The 19,528-nt window shown below is 32.2% G+C and overlaps 2 protein-coding genes across 2 annotated transcripts; one reads left to right on the forward strand and one right to left on the reverse strand.

Moving 5' to 3' along the window:
• Nucleotides 1-1,687: 1,687 nt before the first annotated feature.
• Nucleotides 1,688-9,599, forward strand: L2HGDH (L-2-hydroxyglutarate dehydrogenase). Its single transcript, XM_088274590.1, has 4 exons — nt 1,688-1,959; nt 2,724-3,581; nt 4,079-4,299; nt 7,963-9,599. Exons 1-4 carry the CDS (start codon nt 1,871-1,873, stop codon nt 8,121-8,123), a joined length of 1,329 nt encoding a protein of 442 aa, XP_088130716.1. The 5' UTR covers nt 1,688-1,870; the 3' UTR covers nt 8,124-9,599.
• On the reverse strand, nt 5,758-18,755 carry LOC148300583 (post-GPI attachment to proteins factor 2-like). The gene is made up of 4 exons (XM_088274591.1): nt 18,201-18,755; nt 17,899-18,114; nt 15,793-15,903; nt 5,758-5,908 (listed from the first exon to the last, which is right to left on the reverse strand). The coding sequence occupies exons 1-4, from the start codon at nt 18,610-18,612 to the stop codon at nt 5,841-5,843; spliced, it is 807 nt and encodes a 268-aa protein (XP_088130717.1). The 5' UTR covers nt 18,613-18,755; the 3' UTR covers nt 5,758-5,840.
• Between the last annotated feature and the right edge of the window lie 773 nt (nt 18,756-19,528).

The raw sequence follows: 19,528 nt of genomic DNA on the forward strand, positions 1-19,528 counted from the left end.
TCCACTTTATAATTAAAAACAACAATCTCATATTTGGATATCGACAGAAAAATCTCTAGAATTAAGAGTGTAGTTTTCTTTTATAGTTTACGTACGTGATAATATTTTATGATCTTCAAACAAGTTCACGAAAACAGTTTATTTTTTATGTATGGCGTCATAAAATATGAAATGCCTATTTTTTTCAATTCTTGTCTCCGATGAATGGTATTTTTCAAACGGATAATCGAATCCATTTGACTTGAACATGCATCATTAACACCAATTTAAAAACTTGGACATTCATAAAAAATACTGGTGGGGATGAAATCAATAACCTGTAATGTTGCTATATTTGAAATATCATTTAACACGAAATAATGTTTCAGAACTATGGCAATATTTTTATATACGAGGGGATATGGAATGGATTATGCACCACGATAAAGTAATAATTTATTGAGATTTGGTCTCAAAAAATCAACCATATTTGAAAATGTTAATGAGTGTCAATCGTTACCAATTATTATTTGTTTTTTTTCCTTTACAGTTTTATGGTCGAAGGAACATAATTATAATGGAGCTACCACCAAAAAATCAATGAAGAAATGGATCGTATTATGCTTCTCAGGTAGTAAAATAAATATATGTATGTATTTTTAATTTTATATTCACTGGATTCGATATTTGTTTTTTTTTCATGATAAAAAAATACAATAGTCGTAGGTATATTCGATATTCGTCAGTTACATCGTGCACGAGCCGAATTTTTCTTTAAAATAATTGTTGAAGCGGGAACAATATGAAGTAATTTTCACTCATTGAAGAAAGACCAAGTACGGGCTTCATACTAACCTACAGCCAAAATTTAAGAAAGGCTATTTAAGTGAAACAAAATGTTCTTGAACCACTAGAATTTCACTAGAGACATCTATTGGTGAGATGACAATTATAAGCTAAAAATTAATAATATTTTCTAGCGTTTCTCATGCTTATGATTATAGTCCAGAATTCGGACCTCACATACTAATATAAGAGTTTCTGCTCAATAAAAAGCTTTTTTTCATCTCACGAATAGATGTCTCTAAGTTCTAGCGATTCCTGAACAAGGTTTCTAAATTGGTTCATAAATTTATAGAACTTCCAAGAGTTTGAGTAGTGCGGTTGTCAATAATGGGTAGAATTGGTGAATGTTACACGTGTGCAAAGTGATCACTTAAACCAGCCTAAGACGGTCGTCAGCCCCGTAAATACCCAGACTTTCATATTCTTCTTATTTACTTACCACTTATCTATTTTCAGCCAGCCGGTTTAGAAACGTAACTGTCTCGTTTGAACAACAAAGAAACAAAAAGATGAGAAAGTCCTGACGAAAAAACGGATATAATAATAACTCAGTAACAAACTATTTGTAGAAATGTCAAAACTACAAATCAAATGATTTATTTATTCATAATATTATTATGAGCAATCTATTATTTAATGGACTCGTACAAAATCGCGGCAGTTTACATTATTTGTGATCGGTATGCGGTGACCTATATGTATAGTATATAATCTTTTCCTATATATATAGTAAATTCCGCAGGCTGCAGGGAGTTATGATCACCAGCAATGCAATAGTGAACGAGTCAAGCCATGTGTACTTACTGAACGTTGTTAATTTGTAATGAAAGTTTGTCTCTTTGTCTGTTATCTGTCACCAAATGTCACTGTCAGTTCACAAGTTTGGATGGTGCTCCGGCGTTTATCCGTCATTACCTAGTTGTGTAATTAACTCAGTTTTTAGAAAATAATCAGTACCATACTTTTTATAGTAGTTGTATTTATATAACGGGTCATTAACATAATATATTGATTATATTATGATAAAAATAAATAGTAAATAAAAATGAATTTATCACATTCCCGTATTTTGTTAAGGAGTCGTTTGTTAAATACATGTTCCAAACATTTGGCTTATTATTCATCAGAAAAAAGGTATGATGGTTCAAATTATGTCGTAAAAAAAAAAAAAAAAATAGATAAAAGTCACTCCACTCCTTTGCAAGTGATTTTAGCTGTTACAAACAACAACAAAAAACACAGTTAAAGTTAAATATATGAGAGAAATAATATTATTTTAAATACAGTTGAACTTCCATATAACTAACTTCTATTTAGCGAAGATCTCCTTGTGGCGAATATTTTTTAATAAATTTATGAATTTCAGAACTATAAAGGTAAACCATTCGCACACGTCTTGACCGTCAGTATTCAGTTTTGCTGTGTTATACCGACCTTGTAATGTGGAAGTGCGGCTATACTATAAATGTCTATATTAATCGTGGACCATAATAACTTTATAAAGTAAAATATCTTAATAGGTATACTTATATACGTAAATATCAAATACTAGTGTGTACTAACAATCAATTGAATAACAACGTATAAAAAAATCTGACTTCAAATCTGAAATAACATGTTTCATCAGTATTGTGACATCAACAGACTGGATATATGAAAGTTCAAAATTGAATGATGGTTTCACTTGAAACCATCATTCAATTTTGAACTTTCATATATCCAGTCTGTTGATGTCACAATACTGATGAAACATGTTATTTCAGATTTGAAGTCAGATTTTTTTATACGTTGTTATTCAATTGATTGTTAGTACACACTAGTATTTGATATTTACGTATGCATTTCTAGCATTATAGATCAGTACGAAGAGATTATTAATCAGAAACAATATTTTATAGCCATAGGTATGATGTGGCCGTAGTCGGAGGCGGGATTGTCGGCGTCGCATCAGCCAGAGAACTGCTGTTACGCCATCCCAACCTCAAAGTGGCCGTGATAGAGAAGGAGAGTCGCTTGGCCCCTCACCAGAGTGGCCACAACAGCGGAGTTATACATGCCGGCATCTACTACAAACCGGGTTCCCTCAAGGCCAAGCTATGTGTCGAGGGAATGAAACTGGCTTACGAGTACCTGGATTCAAAACGCATCCCGTACAAGAAGTGCGGCAAGCTCATCGTCGCCGTAGACGAGTCGGAAATTCCGGCTCTTGTCGAGTTACACAATCGCGGCATCGCCAACGGTGTGCCCGATTTGAAAATGATCGACGGGGATGCCATACATCATTTCGAGCCTCACTGCGAAGGTGTCCAAGCGTTGTGGTCTCCGCATACGGGCATCGTAGACTGGGCGGAAGTCACTAACGAGTATGGCAAGGATTTCCAAAGTGCCGGTGGGAGAATTCACCTAAACTTCGAAGTGAGTAGTTTTGAGGAAGCCTCCCGAGACGTCGAGTACCCGATAGTCATACACGATAAAGAAGGTTCCAGAGTCCAAACCAAATATGTACTGGCTTGCTGCGGGTTACAATCGGACCTTGTCGCCACCATGTCAGGGTGTTCACCGAATCCAAAGGTAATACCATTCCGAGGAGAGTATTTGGTGCTCAACCCTGCGAGGAACTACCTAGTGAAGGGAAACATATATCCCGTACCGGATCCCAGATTCCCCTTCCTAGGAGTGCACTTTACGCCCCGCATGGATGGTTCCGTTTTACTCGGACCTAATGCGGTGTTGGCTTTACGTAGAGAGGGATACAGGTAAGCGATATTGTTTATACTTCAGTAACTGGTTATTTTCACTCGGAAGCAATATCAGATTTAACATACTCTACATGTAAGAGGATTTAAGATTCTCATCACTCACTTCATTTTAAATCATTTGTAATGTTTCATTTTGTTTCCCCTGTACATATATTAGCCAATCGCATGTGCCGTTTGTTTTATAGGCTGCAAAGTTCAGAATAGGGAATTTGGGAAATCATTATTTTCTAAAAAATTAATGACATCACAAATTGTTTTTTGTTTATGCCATTTAAATATATAATTTATTATATTATATTTTCAAATATTTCACTGAGAATAGGTAACATTGGAGTTCAGAAAATTTTAGAAATGCCATAATTAACAAGCCTGTGTGAGATGTTTTACAAACAAATGATGTATGTATTTCAAAATGTATTTTTTTCCATCTGTATTTATATATGTTAGAAGATTTTTTTAAATATGTACATAATACAAATAACATATTTTTTCAGCTGGGGAGACATAAAATTGAGTGAGTTGGCGCAGATCATCACGTATCCTGGGTTTAGGAAAATGGCCATGAAGTACGCTGGATTTGGAATGAAGGAAATGATGAGGTCATTTTTGATTCCACTACAAGTTAGGCAGTTACAGAGATACATACCTGAATTGACGGAAATTGATGTAATGCCGGGGCCAAGTGGTGTCAGAGCGCAGGCAATGGGAGTGGATGGTAATTATATATTTTATAAACTATACATTCAAATGTTAAATATAATAATGTTACCTCCTCAGTGTAACACCTGTAGTTAGCACATTTGACTAACACTCACGAGATCCCTGGTTTGATGGGTTATCATCTTAATATGTATAGTGCTATTTTCACTATAATCATTTATAACTTCATAGGCAACATCTGTGTCTAAATATTTTATTCAAAATGCTGGCTTTTATGTCAAGATTTTTGTTTATACAACAACATAGATAGAGAAGTTCTCGTAAAACAACAATTAATAAGTTATTAGCTCTGTACAGCTATTCGTCAACTTACGACCGCGATTGGTACTGGCAAATAAGTCAATCTTGTAATAATTTCTTTACTTATACAATTATTTACGCCGCATGATGGTATTATTATATAATAGAAATTAAACAGCGTATCACTGTATGGTAAAGAAATCAGAAAAATAAAAAAGACATTTGGAGAAATGCACCCAAACATAGTAATACAATACGTACTATATAGTGGTGGTGCTAGGTGTTAGTTTGTCGACCAAATGCGACACTAGCGCCATCTTTAAGTCAAGCAGACAACTGACCGCGGATGTGGTCGTAAAGTCTAACAGTCGTAAGTCTCATTGGTCGTAAGTCGACAAATAGTTGTAAATACTTAGACGTCCATACTCTCATCTCAATAAATTTCTTCATCGATGTTGAAATATCAACAAAAAAATCTCGTTGCTTTATTGTAACCCTACATACATATGGAACACAATAAAGAATATTTATTAAATCAATAATTTACGCTTGACTACGGTCAAATTGTAGAGCTTTGTTCTCTTCTGTCCAGAAATCACAGAGACGCTTTACGGATTAAGCCAACAATATAGGTTTAAAAAATCTCTTATTGTTGAAATAACAATTATTTGAAAATTCTTGAATGTTTTTTTGCTGATACTTTGTGGCACATTTTATAAATTTTATAAAATACAACTCCAACTTTGTTTTTGACCACTTTCATTTTTTCCAACCAGTTTAGACAAGCACCTTGTCATCTTCAAGGTTAGATATGTACATATGAATCCCTAAAGATGACTAGGTTGGAAAAAAATGCCGAAAATAAAAGTGATTAAACACAAAGTTACAGTTTTATTTTATTAATATCATTTTAAAAACCTTAAAGTTCGACGGAACATAGAGCATTTTAACAATAATCAGTTGAATCATTAAATAAATAAATAAATGCGTCTGGATAACAGAGCACTCTGTAGTTTTTACTTATCAGGTTGTTGCTCTACAGATAAATTTTATCTAGGTAAAAATAAAATATATATGATTAGCTTCATGTACACAAAGATAGTCCGGCAGCTCAAATCTTTCTAGAACGATTTTAAAGTTGGATTGCTAAAGTCATCAATTGGTAACAAAAATAAAAGGCAGCGCTTGAAAATATTATATTTTAATAACTTTAAATTATGCATTAAATGACTTTTTCATCCATCGGCACCTCTTTCATTTAATATTTTATTTAAAATCTTGAAAAATAATATACTCTTATCTATCTACTGAACTACGTCTTTCATTTTCTTCATCAATCAGCTCAATACTCAAGATTTCCAATTCTGTAAATAATACAAAATGTCAACAAAATATTTTTTTGTGAATATTTATTTTTCATAATTAATATGTAAATATTTATGTATTAATCATAAAAATAAACATTAAATAAAATTTCATTTTAAATTGTCATAAATTCTTTTATATTTTCATATTGCCTGTTTAGAGTGCAAAAATGAAAAACTTCCTAAGATTCTTTAGAGAATTTTATAGTTAGGAGTTTTGCACTTTAAGCCACTATTCAAACAAACAAAGAAAACATCAAAAGCGTGAAGTACGATGGACATGCCGTAATAACTCAAAATAATATTTCAGAATCAATATGTCAAATTCAACAGAAGATTTTGCAAAACCAATGACAATAATATTTTTTAAATTGAAGGTGATAGTTTAATAAAATATTTTTTATACGTATTACAACACGAATATACTAAAAACCTAACATAATTTAACAACACATACACATATAACAAAATTGAGGAAAAATATGAAAACTTTCACAACCAAACCATACACATTTCCCTTTACGTTTTTTTATAATTAACTATATTTCGAGTACCTTTAATTTACAACACCTTACATTACATTTTTTTATTGTAAGTACTTACACTTACTTATTTATAATACTAAATTCTGTAACATACTTACAATTGCATGATAAAAGAAAGAAAATTGGTCAGATATTTCACTGACACAAATGCGCCAGTTGATATAATATAAGTACATACATAACGTTCAGGGTCAAATTAATTGACACAGCTACCCACTTGCCTAGTATGTATTTACTATAATAGACAAACATTATTCAATTAGAGGACTTTCTGGGAGAGTTTAGAAATATTATATCCAGCTGATTCACAATGCATGTATAATATTATAATACTATTTCAATTCAAAATTAAATTGTTTAAATGGTTTCTGGTACAATACTAAAAAAGTTTAGGCTTTTTTATGCAATTAAGAGTAAATATAAAACACTGAACTCTATGAATTTATTATTTATTAAACCCTCATCCGCACCCGATGGTGCATAGGGCACTGCATCATATAAACACAGTGTTATTTTGATTGTTTACACACGAAGGAAAAGTGATCAGCCCTCCACTTCAGGCACCAGTCCAGGGTAATATTTAATAAATATTAGAGTGAAAAATTACTTATATTCATTTGACCTCCCCTGGGAATCGAACCCGGGACCTTCAGCACGGTAGCCGAGCGTACTGACCATTACACTACGGAGGCGGACAATGAATTTTGAATTTAGATGAGAGAATGATGCATCAGCTGTATATGTACAACTTTGTGCAGTGTTTGAGATGCCGTACAGCATAAGTGTTTGTACCTGCCAAAGATAATTGAACATTTTTTTGATTATTGACATAATACCCAAGAATATATATCTGCATATGCACCAGACTCTCAACAATCTTTCTGATTATTTCAATGATACAGAAAAAAAAATTGTTTTACTCTATTCGGACAGTAACAATGTATATTTGTTTTCAAGTAACCGCACATAATGCAATCTAGCGTTCTGGTATAAACATAGTGTCCGAATGTAGTGGTAAGGTTGTGCTGGAGGTCCCATGTTCAACTCCCTGGGATCCCTCATATTTATTTAATATCACCCTGGAATGGTACAAGAAGCGCAGGGCTAGTCACCTTGCCTTCATGAAATTAATGATTAAGATAACACTGTAACACAATGCGGTGCCCTATTTACCATTGGGTGCAGATATGGTTTAAAAGAAAATAAAGAGTGTACTGTACGATGAAAATATAAAATAAAAAAAGCTTTGCAGACAGCCTAGCAAATATGTCGTTAGTGATTTTGTAATTTTTTTTTTATAAAAAAGAGAAGTATGGGTGTTTGTGTATTATTTACAAAAATACTTCAATTTCATACTATTTCTGTGAGCCTAAGCGGCTCATTGTCAGAAATAGGTATCAAATTGTGGTAGATTGGGTTTGAACCGATAAACTCTGACTCAAGAGTCCTTGACACTAACCACGGGACCACAAGCCGACACATGATGAAGGAAATATTTTTTGTTTCTAGGTTCTCTGATTGAAGACTTTGTGTTTGATACTGCGACTGATAAAGGTGCTGTTGGGAGTAGAATTTTACATTGTCGTAACGCGCCGTCGCCCGGCGCTACTTCTTCTCTCGCAATAGCCAAAATGATTACGGATAAAATGGAGAAAGAGTTTAAATTGTAAACTCGAATTGTAAGAAGATGATGTTTTTTTTAAATAATAATATACTGTTAAGTATTCAAAAAAACTGAATGTAATAGTTTATACCAATGTTATGTATTCATTTATCATTGTTGATTTTTTATAGTATATGTATCTGTGATCAAATCATGTAGCTATTTTATATTTTAGTTTGATTATGTATATATCTATTTAATTTGACAAAATATAATCACCATTTTACAAATTTATCTGTAGAATAATTTTTGATGGAAATGACAGGATGTCATGCAGTTTTATAAATCTTTGATTTGTCAAAATCGGTTTCGTATTGTATATATCAAAAATGTGACTCCGGAATTGTCCATATAAATTTTTCAAAGTGTACATCCTGTAATGTCTTCTGTGTATCTATGGTGAACAGCATGTCAACTCATTATGTAATAGTTTTCATCGTGGATATATAGTAGATGTTACAATATCCCATAAATTTTGCTAGGTTAATTTACTATTTAGAGCAATGTCCCCTTTCATGCAATTATTTATTGTTATGACGAGTCTGACAATAATGCAGTATTAAACTAAGAGAATATTTCTATCTTATCAGTATTAATTAATACCTAAATAAAAAAGATTTTGTCTGCCCCCATAGTATAGTTGTTGGCGTGTTTAGCTACCATGCTGTAAGTCCCGGGTTCCCAGTGGGGTTAAAATAAATATATGTGATTTCTCACTCTAATACTTATTTAATACATATTTCCCCGGACTCGTATCTGAAGTGCAGGACTGATCACCTTGCCTGCATATAATTAATGATCAAATCAACATTGTGTTGATCTGATACAGTGCCCTATACACCTTTACAGGATTAAAAAATAGTATTAAATTTTATAGAATTTTCATTAGTATTTTTTAACGTATTTCATTTTAATAGCCAAAGATATGAATGTACAAAAATCTTTATCCTTTTACTGAAAGACTTATATTTATATGTTTATTTTTTTAAAGTATTTATAACTACTTTAAATCAAGATTGATTCTTCCTATGGTCATTACTGCAGTCACCAGAAGCAACAGTGTATAGTCATACAATATAATCTACTATGTTGTCCTTTAGTATACAATAAGAAAATATTGATTGAACACTTGAGTTTTACCTTTACGAGAAATAAGGTTTAAAATAAATTAATCCTCTTAGACTTTTAATTAACTTTTTAAAGTGACAAAAGAGATTCTTACATTTTCAATAAATCTATATATTGCGATTACAAGCAATTAGAAGTATCGAAGGTCTTGTGAGCTGTGAGATGTACAAATTAATACATTTTAAAGTTAGATTTTCATAAGTATATTTACAGCACAAACTAAAATAACTTGATAATCTAACGATTGGGAGAGAGTATTTAGTTCTTACGTGAATAAAGTTTATTTGTTAATTTACTCATTAACAGCAAATATTTATACAGAAACACTGTAGAAAATTAAACATCTACTTCAATATTTTTGCTTTTTAATAATATGTCCCATTTACCTCCTTAGTGTAGTAGTTGTTAGCACATTTGACTAACATCTATGAGTCAACCATGATGTCTTATTGAAGAGGCTGTATGAGATCGGTTTCTCGGATGGTATGCTAAAATTAATGGCGAGCTACCTTCAAAACAGAAACCAATACGTCTCCTACGGTCTATTTGCGTCAGAGTCCTTCAATACTTTCTCGGGTGTCCCGCAAGGTTCTAACCTGGGTCCATTATTGTTTTCTATTTTCATTAATAATATCAAGAATGTAATTTTAAACTCACGGTTTTTGTTATTTGCGGATGACCTAAAGCTTTTCTTAAAGGTGACAACTTTTGACGATTTTCGTCTTCTCCAAGCAGATATATCAAATATATGTGAATGGGGAAGACGAAACAAATTAATGTTTAATGTTTCCAAGTGTTCGATCACGTCTTTCACTAGGGCCCAAAAAACATTATTTTATCGCTACAAAATGAACGACCAAAATCTGATGCGAGCATCGAATGTTAGGGATCTGGGCGTTAGATTTGTGAGCACCCTGACATTTCACGATCATATAGAGGCAGTCAGTAGTAATGCATTGAAAATGCTAGGATTTGTTCTGCGTACTGCCAGGGTTTTCGAAAATACCCGCGTGCTGAGAACTCTTTATAACTCCTTGGTGCGAAGTAGACTCGAGAGTGGCTCGATGATCTGGGGGCCACACGAGCTTAAGTACTCTCTTATGGTAGAGAAAGTCCAAAAGAAGTTTTTGAGGTATCTCTACATGAGAGAGTACGGCTATTATCCTTGGCTCTACCCGACCCAGTTTCTCCAGGGTATGCTTGGCTACAATAGTTTAGAGACTAGAAGGAATGCGTATTTGATTACGCATTTTTATCGATTGTTGCGCGGTATGATCGATAATCCTGAAATTATCCAGAGCATTGGTCTGTATGTTCCCGATAGTTACCTAAGACAGCGTCGGCATAGATTGTTTCAGATTCCTATACACAGGACCAACCTGCCGATGGTTATGCCTGTAGGAAGAGCTACCGCTATGTTGAACAGTATCACATTGGATATTGATCTGTTCCATGTGTCCGAAGGAGTTTTCCGAAGCGAGATTCTTCTACACATTTAACAAGAGTCTTCTTGTGTAATTTTTAATTTGTTTTTTTTAATGTATACGCCTTAAATGTTTGTTTGTAATGTATATATTAATTATTGAATAAATTGAATTGAAGGCTTAAAATTGAAGGAGATCCCTGGTTCAATTCCCATATGGGTGTCAACTAAATAATATGTAAAGTGTATTTTTACTATAATACTTTTCATTATTTTGGGTGCGATTAATTTTTTTTTGCAAATGCTGAATTTAAACCCCATATAAGTTAGTTATATCAAGATTTTTATTGATATCTCAGCATAGATGAAGACGTCTAATCCCCAATTTGTGAAGGGGATTTGAAAGTCTGTGTATTTACAATGCTTATGACCAGACTGGTTAAGTAATCACTTTATAAACTGAAATATTTATCATCCTACCCACGATTGACAACTACATTGGTTCAAGAAATTTAGTACTGGATCAATCACAGTGCCCTATGCATCATCGAAGGCGGCTAAGAAATCTTACTAATTCATTGAGGAGCATATACAAATACTACCTAAATAGTCGGTTATATATACTTTTCAATACATTATATTACATATTTGAGTAAAACAGAAATATGTAAATTATAAATTAATTATGATGTATTTTATTTTGCTAAATATTTTTCTATTGCATTATTTAAAATTTTCAACACCAGTTTGGGAGAACGGACATTTCTGCATTTATAACATTTTAGTTTTAAATCACCCGAAGATGAGACTGCTTTAAAAAAACTAGTAGCGTATATTTAAAACAATAAAATAGTAATATTTTTAGCAAAATTCAATAAATCATGAATAAATATAAATTTGTAACTGGAACTGAATCAAAATAATACAGAAAAAATACAACATAATGCGTCCACGTCACATGACACAAACTTACACCATTAGCGAAGGAGAATCCTATATTATTGGACTCACATGCCCAGTTCCTCCACCCAGATTTACAAATACAACAAATTCAAGTAAAATTTGGTGTCCACTTTATGCTTTAGTATTAAGTTTTTTTTTTTAAAATCTATGTTGTTTTATACAAATGAAATAAAAGCATATAAAAGATAGACACTGAACTATCTTTAGTAAGTTAATATAAATGAAGGTAGCTACTCATGTTCAACAATAGGAATCTTTTAATAAAATTCAGTGAATGTTTTACTTAACTTAATATATCTACGTATCCCGGTTCTATTTTATATTCGTATAAATAGTTCATAAAAACAAAACCCTACTTTAGTGAACTTTGTATCCTGATATATATAAAAAAACTAAGATTGTCTTTTTCACAGCAAAAAAAAAACACATTACACACCAAATATAAAGAATATGAGGCATATGGTAAGAGTTTTTGTGTAACAATATTTCCAAATAACAACGGGTTACTATATCATTTATTTTTAGTATAAATAGTTTAGTCATTATTTTCACTCGCTTTTAACATTTTTAGTGTTATGTACTTGGTTGTTTGCAATATATTGTTTCGTAGAAATTAGGCAGCTTATGTACTTACATAAAAATTTCAAATAATTTTTTTCTTCTTGGTTTCTTGGAAAAAGTGAAAATAATTTTTCAATGTCTAAACCAGTGGTTCTTAACCTGGGTTCGATCAAACCCCAGGGGTTCGGTGAGTCTGTCTCCCGGGTTCGGCGGAGGTCGAAATACACACCCGACTTATTGTACGATACTATGAAAAATGATACGACGTACCATATATCCAATAGATCTAGTATAATATTTGAAAGGAATATATCAATCTAGCAATAAAGTTTTCCAATTAAGGGTGCGGTGAATGCGCATATGAAACTGGTGGGGTTCGGTATCTCCAACACGGTTAAGAACCACTAGTCTAAACGATAACATTTAGTTTAGGTGTGTAAAAGTAGTAAGTTTGTGGTTGGTTTTAGGAGTGGAAGGGTAAAAAAATGGGTGCATATCACTTTAAACTTTTAAAGTTAATAAGTATTTTATTGCCATAGAGAAGTATAAAAAGTCTTTGGTATATTTGGAAAACATGCAATATGTGTATGTTTATAAAAGTATAGGTAATGAAAGAACTTACACAATATAAAAATCTGATATGAAACATTGTTTACAAACCATAACCTAATCACGATCTTTAAACATGACTTTGTACATACATATATTATAATTTATCATCCACCTTTCTCAAACGTTAAAACTCTATCACCGCACTGCTCACATTTGTGTGTGAGGATTTAAGGCTAATTTATGATTTTTTTAAAGATTAAATTATCACTATCCGAATATTTCCTTCTAAGATATTAAGGTTTGAGTCTTTGGTACTGGCCGTTCATAACGCCAGTACCAAAGAGCAGCACCGTTGTGGCCTTAAGTCCTCACCAGTGTATGTGAAAACCACATTGACCAGATTAAGGGGCATTGAAATGTATTTTCATATTTATGTATATTTTTTTTATCATAAACTGATGATGTGTTTATAAAAAAATATTTTTAAAAAATTAATAAATTTTTAAAGAGCTGTGATTAATTAATCATGAGTAATTATATAACTTACAAAATATTTTATCAAAGAAGAAAACAGTGGTATGCGCTTGTGAGAAGAATGGAACCATCCAAACTTCACCATATTACACTGCACGACCAATCTCAAGGTAGACGACTCCCAGGCAGACCAGCAAAAAGATGGATTGAGAGCTGGAAATCAACATCGCAGAAGGCTAACCCATCTTAAAAACTGGCCACAAGGCCTACACCGAGCAGAAGAAGAATTTTTAGCATTAATTAGTCGAGAAAAAAGCTGTTTGCATTAAACCAATAGATATTACGTTTTAATCAGATATTAAGTAATTGCAAACAAAGTTATTTTGTAAGTTATGTATATTTTTTGTTTAAATAGAATTTCATTAAGACACTACTGTTAAAACCCTATCATTTTTATTTTGAAGGTTAGCATAGCTTTATGCTGCTCTTTGCAATCATTATCTTTGTTAATAAGTGAAAAGAAAAATTATGGGATTTTAAGCGGTACATAAATTAAATTTGATTCATAGCAATCTATTTTTTCAAAATCAATTTGTACAAATACAAATATTATGTATATGTAAAAGAGACTGCTTTGCGATGCCCTTTAATTAGATTGTGATTTCTCGTCAGGTTCCACAATTTAATATGCAGTTTTACACAATGAACATCAGATCAATAAATAAATGTTTGAGTTAGGTACTGTTTTGGCCCGTTGGAAGACATTCCTTTATATGTATTTTTATATTTATTTATGAAAATTAAAAAAATCTTTAAAAAGTTGTTTAAAGACACAAAAAAAGTGTGAATGTAAGATGTAGCAGGCTTGAAGTAGGGTGAATATATGAATTAGTATATTTGAAAACTGCATTTAGTAGAGATGGAAAGATAGAGAGATACATTCAAAGGGGGGTATGCATAGGAAGAGAGTTAGAAAGTGCTATAAAATCTGTTAGTAATTAAATGCTTACCACTATGAAATCTTGGTATGTATAAATGTATTGGCCAGAATTATTGGAAAAAAATAATTAAATACATTTGACAGAGTACGTATAATTTCATTGATCAATAATTTTATTGGATGATCTTGGAATTGGTTATACGGCACGATATTTGACGGAAGAAGCTAAGGTTAAATTTAAACAGGACCATACTGCACGCTTCTCGAACACAGCGAGAAACATGCAGTATAAGATGCTCCGAATGTGGACAAAGTCACAATGCAGGGTATAAACGTACACATAGCTATAACAATACATTTAGCACGGTCACAATGAGTAATTTCATTTTTCTTAAAGCCCTAATATTGACTTATTGCTAAAATAGATATATGCAATATCTAATAATAATAAATACAATTTCTCAATAAAAATACTACTACAGTTATTATATAACAACCCATATGAAAATAAGTAACAAATCAATAGACTAAATTATTCTATTTTGTTTATATGTTATGCATCTAGATTTAAAATAAAATTTATTTAAAAAAATTAAATACTTCAAGGTAGTCATAGGAAGGCAACAACATTAGACATAATAAGCATATTGGCACGATTGACAAAATCCTACAAAAAATGTTAAGCTCAGATAAGTTGTAAATTAGCTGACAAATAACAATGTGTAATAGATAAAATGGGATTAATTATCTGTATGACACGGCTTTAAGAATGTGTGGTGAGTATTTAGAGTGGTCCCAATTAAATGTCACACATTATAGGAAAGTAACATGATAACTATGTAGTGGGGGTAACTTTATCTTTACTGCTTTTCCATAAAAAATATTATTATTAACAATAACTTCCTGATAATACAAATTGACGACCGGTTTGAAAATGCCCAAAGTCCAAAAGTAATGTTAAAGTTATCTACACTACACAGACTTTTTTTTATCCGTCGTAAAATTTTATCCAAGTAATAAATTAAACATATAACTTATACAATAAATATAAGTTACATTATACTTAAATAAAGGACATAACATCCATATATTTAAGATTGTTTTGGACAAGCGTCAAATATTTTTTATTATGAATTTTTGAATATTTATTTTGTGTAAATTTCAAATGAGAATTTATTTCATTCGTAAAGTATCTAACTGCATCCGGACTAGTCTATCTTCTTCTTTTCACCCTTATACACACTCAATAGTGCACAAGGCACTGCATCAGATTGACAGTTTTATCTTGATCATTAATTACACAAAGGCAAGGTGATCAGTCTTGCACTTCAGATTCTATACAGGGTAATGTTAAATAAATCTTATAGTTAATAATCGATTTAAAAAAAGTTACAAATAAATTAGGTTGCTAAAGGGGCTAACCACTAAACTATGGAAACAAACATTAAGTCTACATACAGGAGAAAGTAAAATAATTAGAATTCAACCCTCAAACGGAATTTATGAATTCAAAAATAGACTTTATAAGACAAAATTATAATGCTTTTACCCTCTCCTGTAGATTGAGCCCGGATGGAGTTGGACATTTTACGGATGATGCCGAGTAGTTGCGCAACATTTAATGAATAAAAATACCTGTATTTCTTATAAATAAATCTTTTTTCTCAAAGTCTAAGCACGAAGTCATATGGAAGGCCATATTTGTTAGGATAACCACATACTCCGAGGCAGCAAAGAGGGAATAAACTGAAAATTCAACACGAGATTAGAAAATAACATTATTGAGTTCATAAAAAATAAAAATAGCTTTATTAACATTTGAAAAGTTGCAATAAATAAGCTTTATTTTGCTATCATTTTAGTTTATTTATTTAAGTAATACAGTGGAACCTCGGTATATATTTGCTTTGGAATAAGTCCAACTTGGTATACGTCATGTTAGGACTCCAAACATTTTGCTCGGTATACCACCTTCCTTTGGAATACGACTTGCGTGCGTGCAACAACTTGTTAGTTAAAATGACAGGGTCATCTAGAGAAAAGAGACAGAAAAGAGAAAAAACAACAGATGTCGAATTCCTGATATTTTACTGGAAGCGGACTCCTCTTCCAAACAATAACATCTTCTCATCATGATAAGCACTTGATTCTTCTCACCGAGGTAAAGTGAGGTTAAATGTTCATTTATTTCACTGCGTATGACATGAAACGATAAAGACTTTATGTTATCTTAATTTAGTTATATGTATTATAAATTTAGTTAAACTTTTTGTTTAAATTTATCAATGTTTTAAACCAAATTCCACATTTATCTTATATAGATTTAAATGTTGGAGCAATAATGAATAATTTGACTGTCTGTTGCCTTTTGTATGCTGACGATGCTTTTCTTCTTGCCGATAGCAGAGAAGACCTGCAGGCGTTGGTGACAAAAGTGTATAATGTGTGCAAGGAAAGTGACTTATTGATGAATGTTAGCAAATCCAAGATTATGGTTTTTGAAAGAGAAGAATGCAGATCTGAATGTGAAATATTGGTAAACAGAGAGATTTTGGAACAGGTAGATGATTTCGTGTATTTGGGTAGTATGTTTTCTAGGGATGGAAAGATTGATAAAGACATAGAAAGGAGAGTGAATGCTGGGAACAAAGTGAATGGTGCACTGAAATCAGTTATAGCAAATAAAAACTTATCAGCGGAAGCTAAACTGGCAGTGCACAACGGAGTCCTGGTTCCAATTCTAATGCATGGAAGTGAAACATGGAGTTGGCAAAAGAAGGATGAAAGTAGACTGAATGCAGTCGAAATGCGATCTCTCAGAAGAATGAGCGACAAAACGATGTATGATAGATGTACGAATAGTGAAATAAGGAAGGAATGCAAAGCTGAGATTAGCATTATCGATAAAATTAAGAAAGGTGTACTGAGATGGTTTGGACATGTAGAACGAATGAGTGAGGAAAGAACGGTAAAACAAATTTATGAGGCTAATGTTAGCGGGAAAAGAAGCAGAGGAAGACCGAGAAAAACATGGCACGATCAGGTATGCCAAATACTTAAAAGTGGTAAGGTTAGGAGTCGTAACAATCGGCAGGTATGTATGAGGAGATACATGAACGTGGAAGAGGCGAAGAATGTTTGCAAGGACAGAGTGGTGTGGCGCTCTATTCTCTCTGCCTACCCCTGCGGGAAGCGGCGTGATGGTTAGTTGGTTAGTTAGTTAGTACTTAGCAGTGTTTAAATTATTTTATACAACCACGTCAATGTATAACTATTTTATTTATATGCGAATAAAATAATATTTTTTGTCGTGGGAATGGATTAATCATTTTCCCTTTATTTCTTATGGGAAAGATACGTTTGTTATACTTCCTATTTGGTATAAGTATCATGATCTGGAACGGATAAAGGATCTATACCGAGGTTCTAATGTATATTAAACACATTGTGTTTAAAATAACATTTGTTTGCACCCAAATATGCATAAGGCATTGCATCGTTAAAATGCAGTATCGTTTTTGTTGTTAATTATACGAAGGTAAGGTAATCCGTGACCTTGTGACGGGAGCAAAATGAAAAGCAGAGGCCGATAAAACAAAAATGAAATTACAAAATACTAAGCACTATTTAGTTTCAACCCCACCTCACCACCGATGTGAGAATTTTAAAATTCCATATAAGCGTAAACTATTAAAACTTGATAATATTATAAATATATATTTAATAAAACATTAATCTTACCCATTGGTTCGCAATAAGAGTTGTGTCTCATAAAGAAATATGCTGCCAGTAAAAATGAAAAGAAGTTAACGAAGAAAAATTTCCATTTTAAGGATAAAGAAAGTGATTCTCTCTCCGTTGGTTTTAATAACTTAAACCACTTTAGTAATATACAATGTATAAGCATGTACAGTTGAGATGTTCCAACAAAAGAAATAAAACACGCTTTATGCACAGCTGAAAAAAGAAATAAATTATATTTTCAAATATTTTATCACAAAAATAATACTGCCAATTATTTTTAAATTTAGGTTAAAACTTACGGTAATTTTCAGATGATGACCAAAACGAGAGTCCTATTAAACATGTTATTTCGGTAACATTTAAAAGAAATATAAATATCACCCAGCAGTGCGATCGTCGAGATATATTTTTTATATTATGGTGATAGTATAAAATGGCCATTATATATCTTGGAATGGAATGAAGTGCTATAGCAAGTTGCCATATTATATTTTGTGGATAGAAATTTCCTATAGCAGCGGAAACCGATGGTAATGCATTAAACACGTTACAGTGGGTAAAGTTAGCACTTTCAAAGTCTTTTATTATCGAGAGTAATACACAAATTGTAAATCCTGCTAATGGTAATAAAACAGTCAGTGTGGCAAATCTTCTGAATCTACATTTTAAAATGTAACTTTGTTCGCCTTCCGAATACAATGGTATGTACATTTTCTATCAAATAATTCCATAACAACTTTCGTCGCTACGGTAATTGATGAAAATATCAGGCGAATGCCCAGATTATCTACATGGAAGATATTTTACTTCGTACTTTGTACGGCACTGTCATCGGTCATAATCTTTTATCTGACATTTCATTCGAAATTCAAAAGAGGTTAAGAATAGACAAACTGTGTGACCATTAATCATAGACTAGAAGTAAGAGCCACGAGTCAATGGGTACCTATGTATTTTTGAAAAAAAAAGTTTATGCTTTGTGCGCCAAAAATTGTATTCCCGTTCAAGTTAGTTTTTGGACATTAACCTCTTTACAAGCATGTAAGATTTTGCAAAAAAGGTAGAAAAATTCCAATGCAATGTATTTTATTATAAAAGTATACGCATTCGTAAGGTAAAGACTGACCGGAGCATTTCGTCTTAACGTAACACGTTACGATGCGAGCATTCAGGCCGTCAGTATACTGAGCGAAGCTCTCTATCCATAGTTTCGGATGCTCGGTGATGCTCGCCGCGAGCGATGTTACGACGAAATGCTCCGGTCAGTCTTCACCTTAGACCTTCACAATATAGAATGAATAAAAATTCAAAATTGAATATCGCTTAAATGTGCCGAATTCATGGTAATTATTCATTTAAATAAACATAAACTATGATTAGGATTTCTATTATAACAAATAAAAATAATTACATATTCTAAAAACATTAAGACTTAGTTTACCCTCAAATGGACGTTTTTACAATAAAAAACGGAAACGCGTTTTCAATTGGCGAGTGAGTGAATCATATTCCGAATGTGGAATATTTCCCTCCTAGATAAAATGGACTGTTAGCCTAGATATGTAGTTCAAACAAATCAATTCAATGCACTCATAAAAGAGGAACCCGCCGGGTGAAAACGTGTATT

The sequence above is a fragment of the Brachycentrus maculatus genome, unplaced genomic scaffold (assembly GCF_059751285.1).
Source record: "Brachycentrus maculatus isolate JH-2025_06_01 unplaced genomic scaffold, ASM5975128v1 h1tg000692l, whole genome shotgun sequence".
NCBI classification, from domain to species: Eukaryota; Metazoa; Arthropoda; class Insecta; order Trichoptera; family Brachycentridae; genus Brachycentrus; species Brachycentrus maculatus.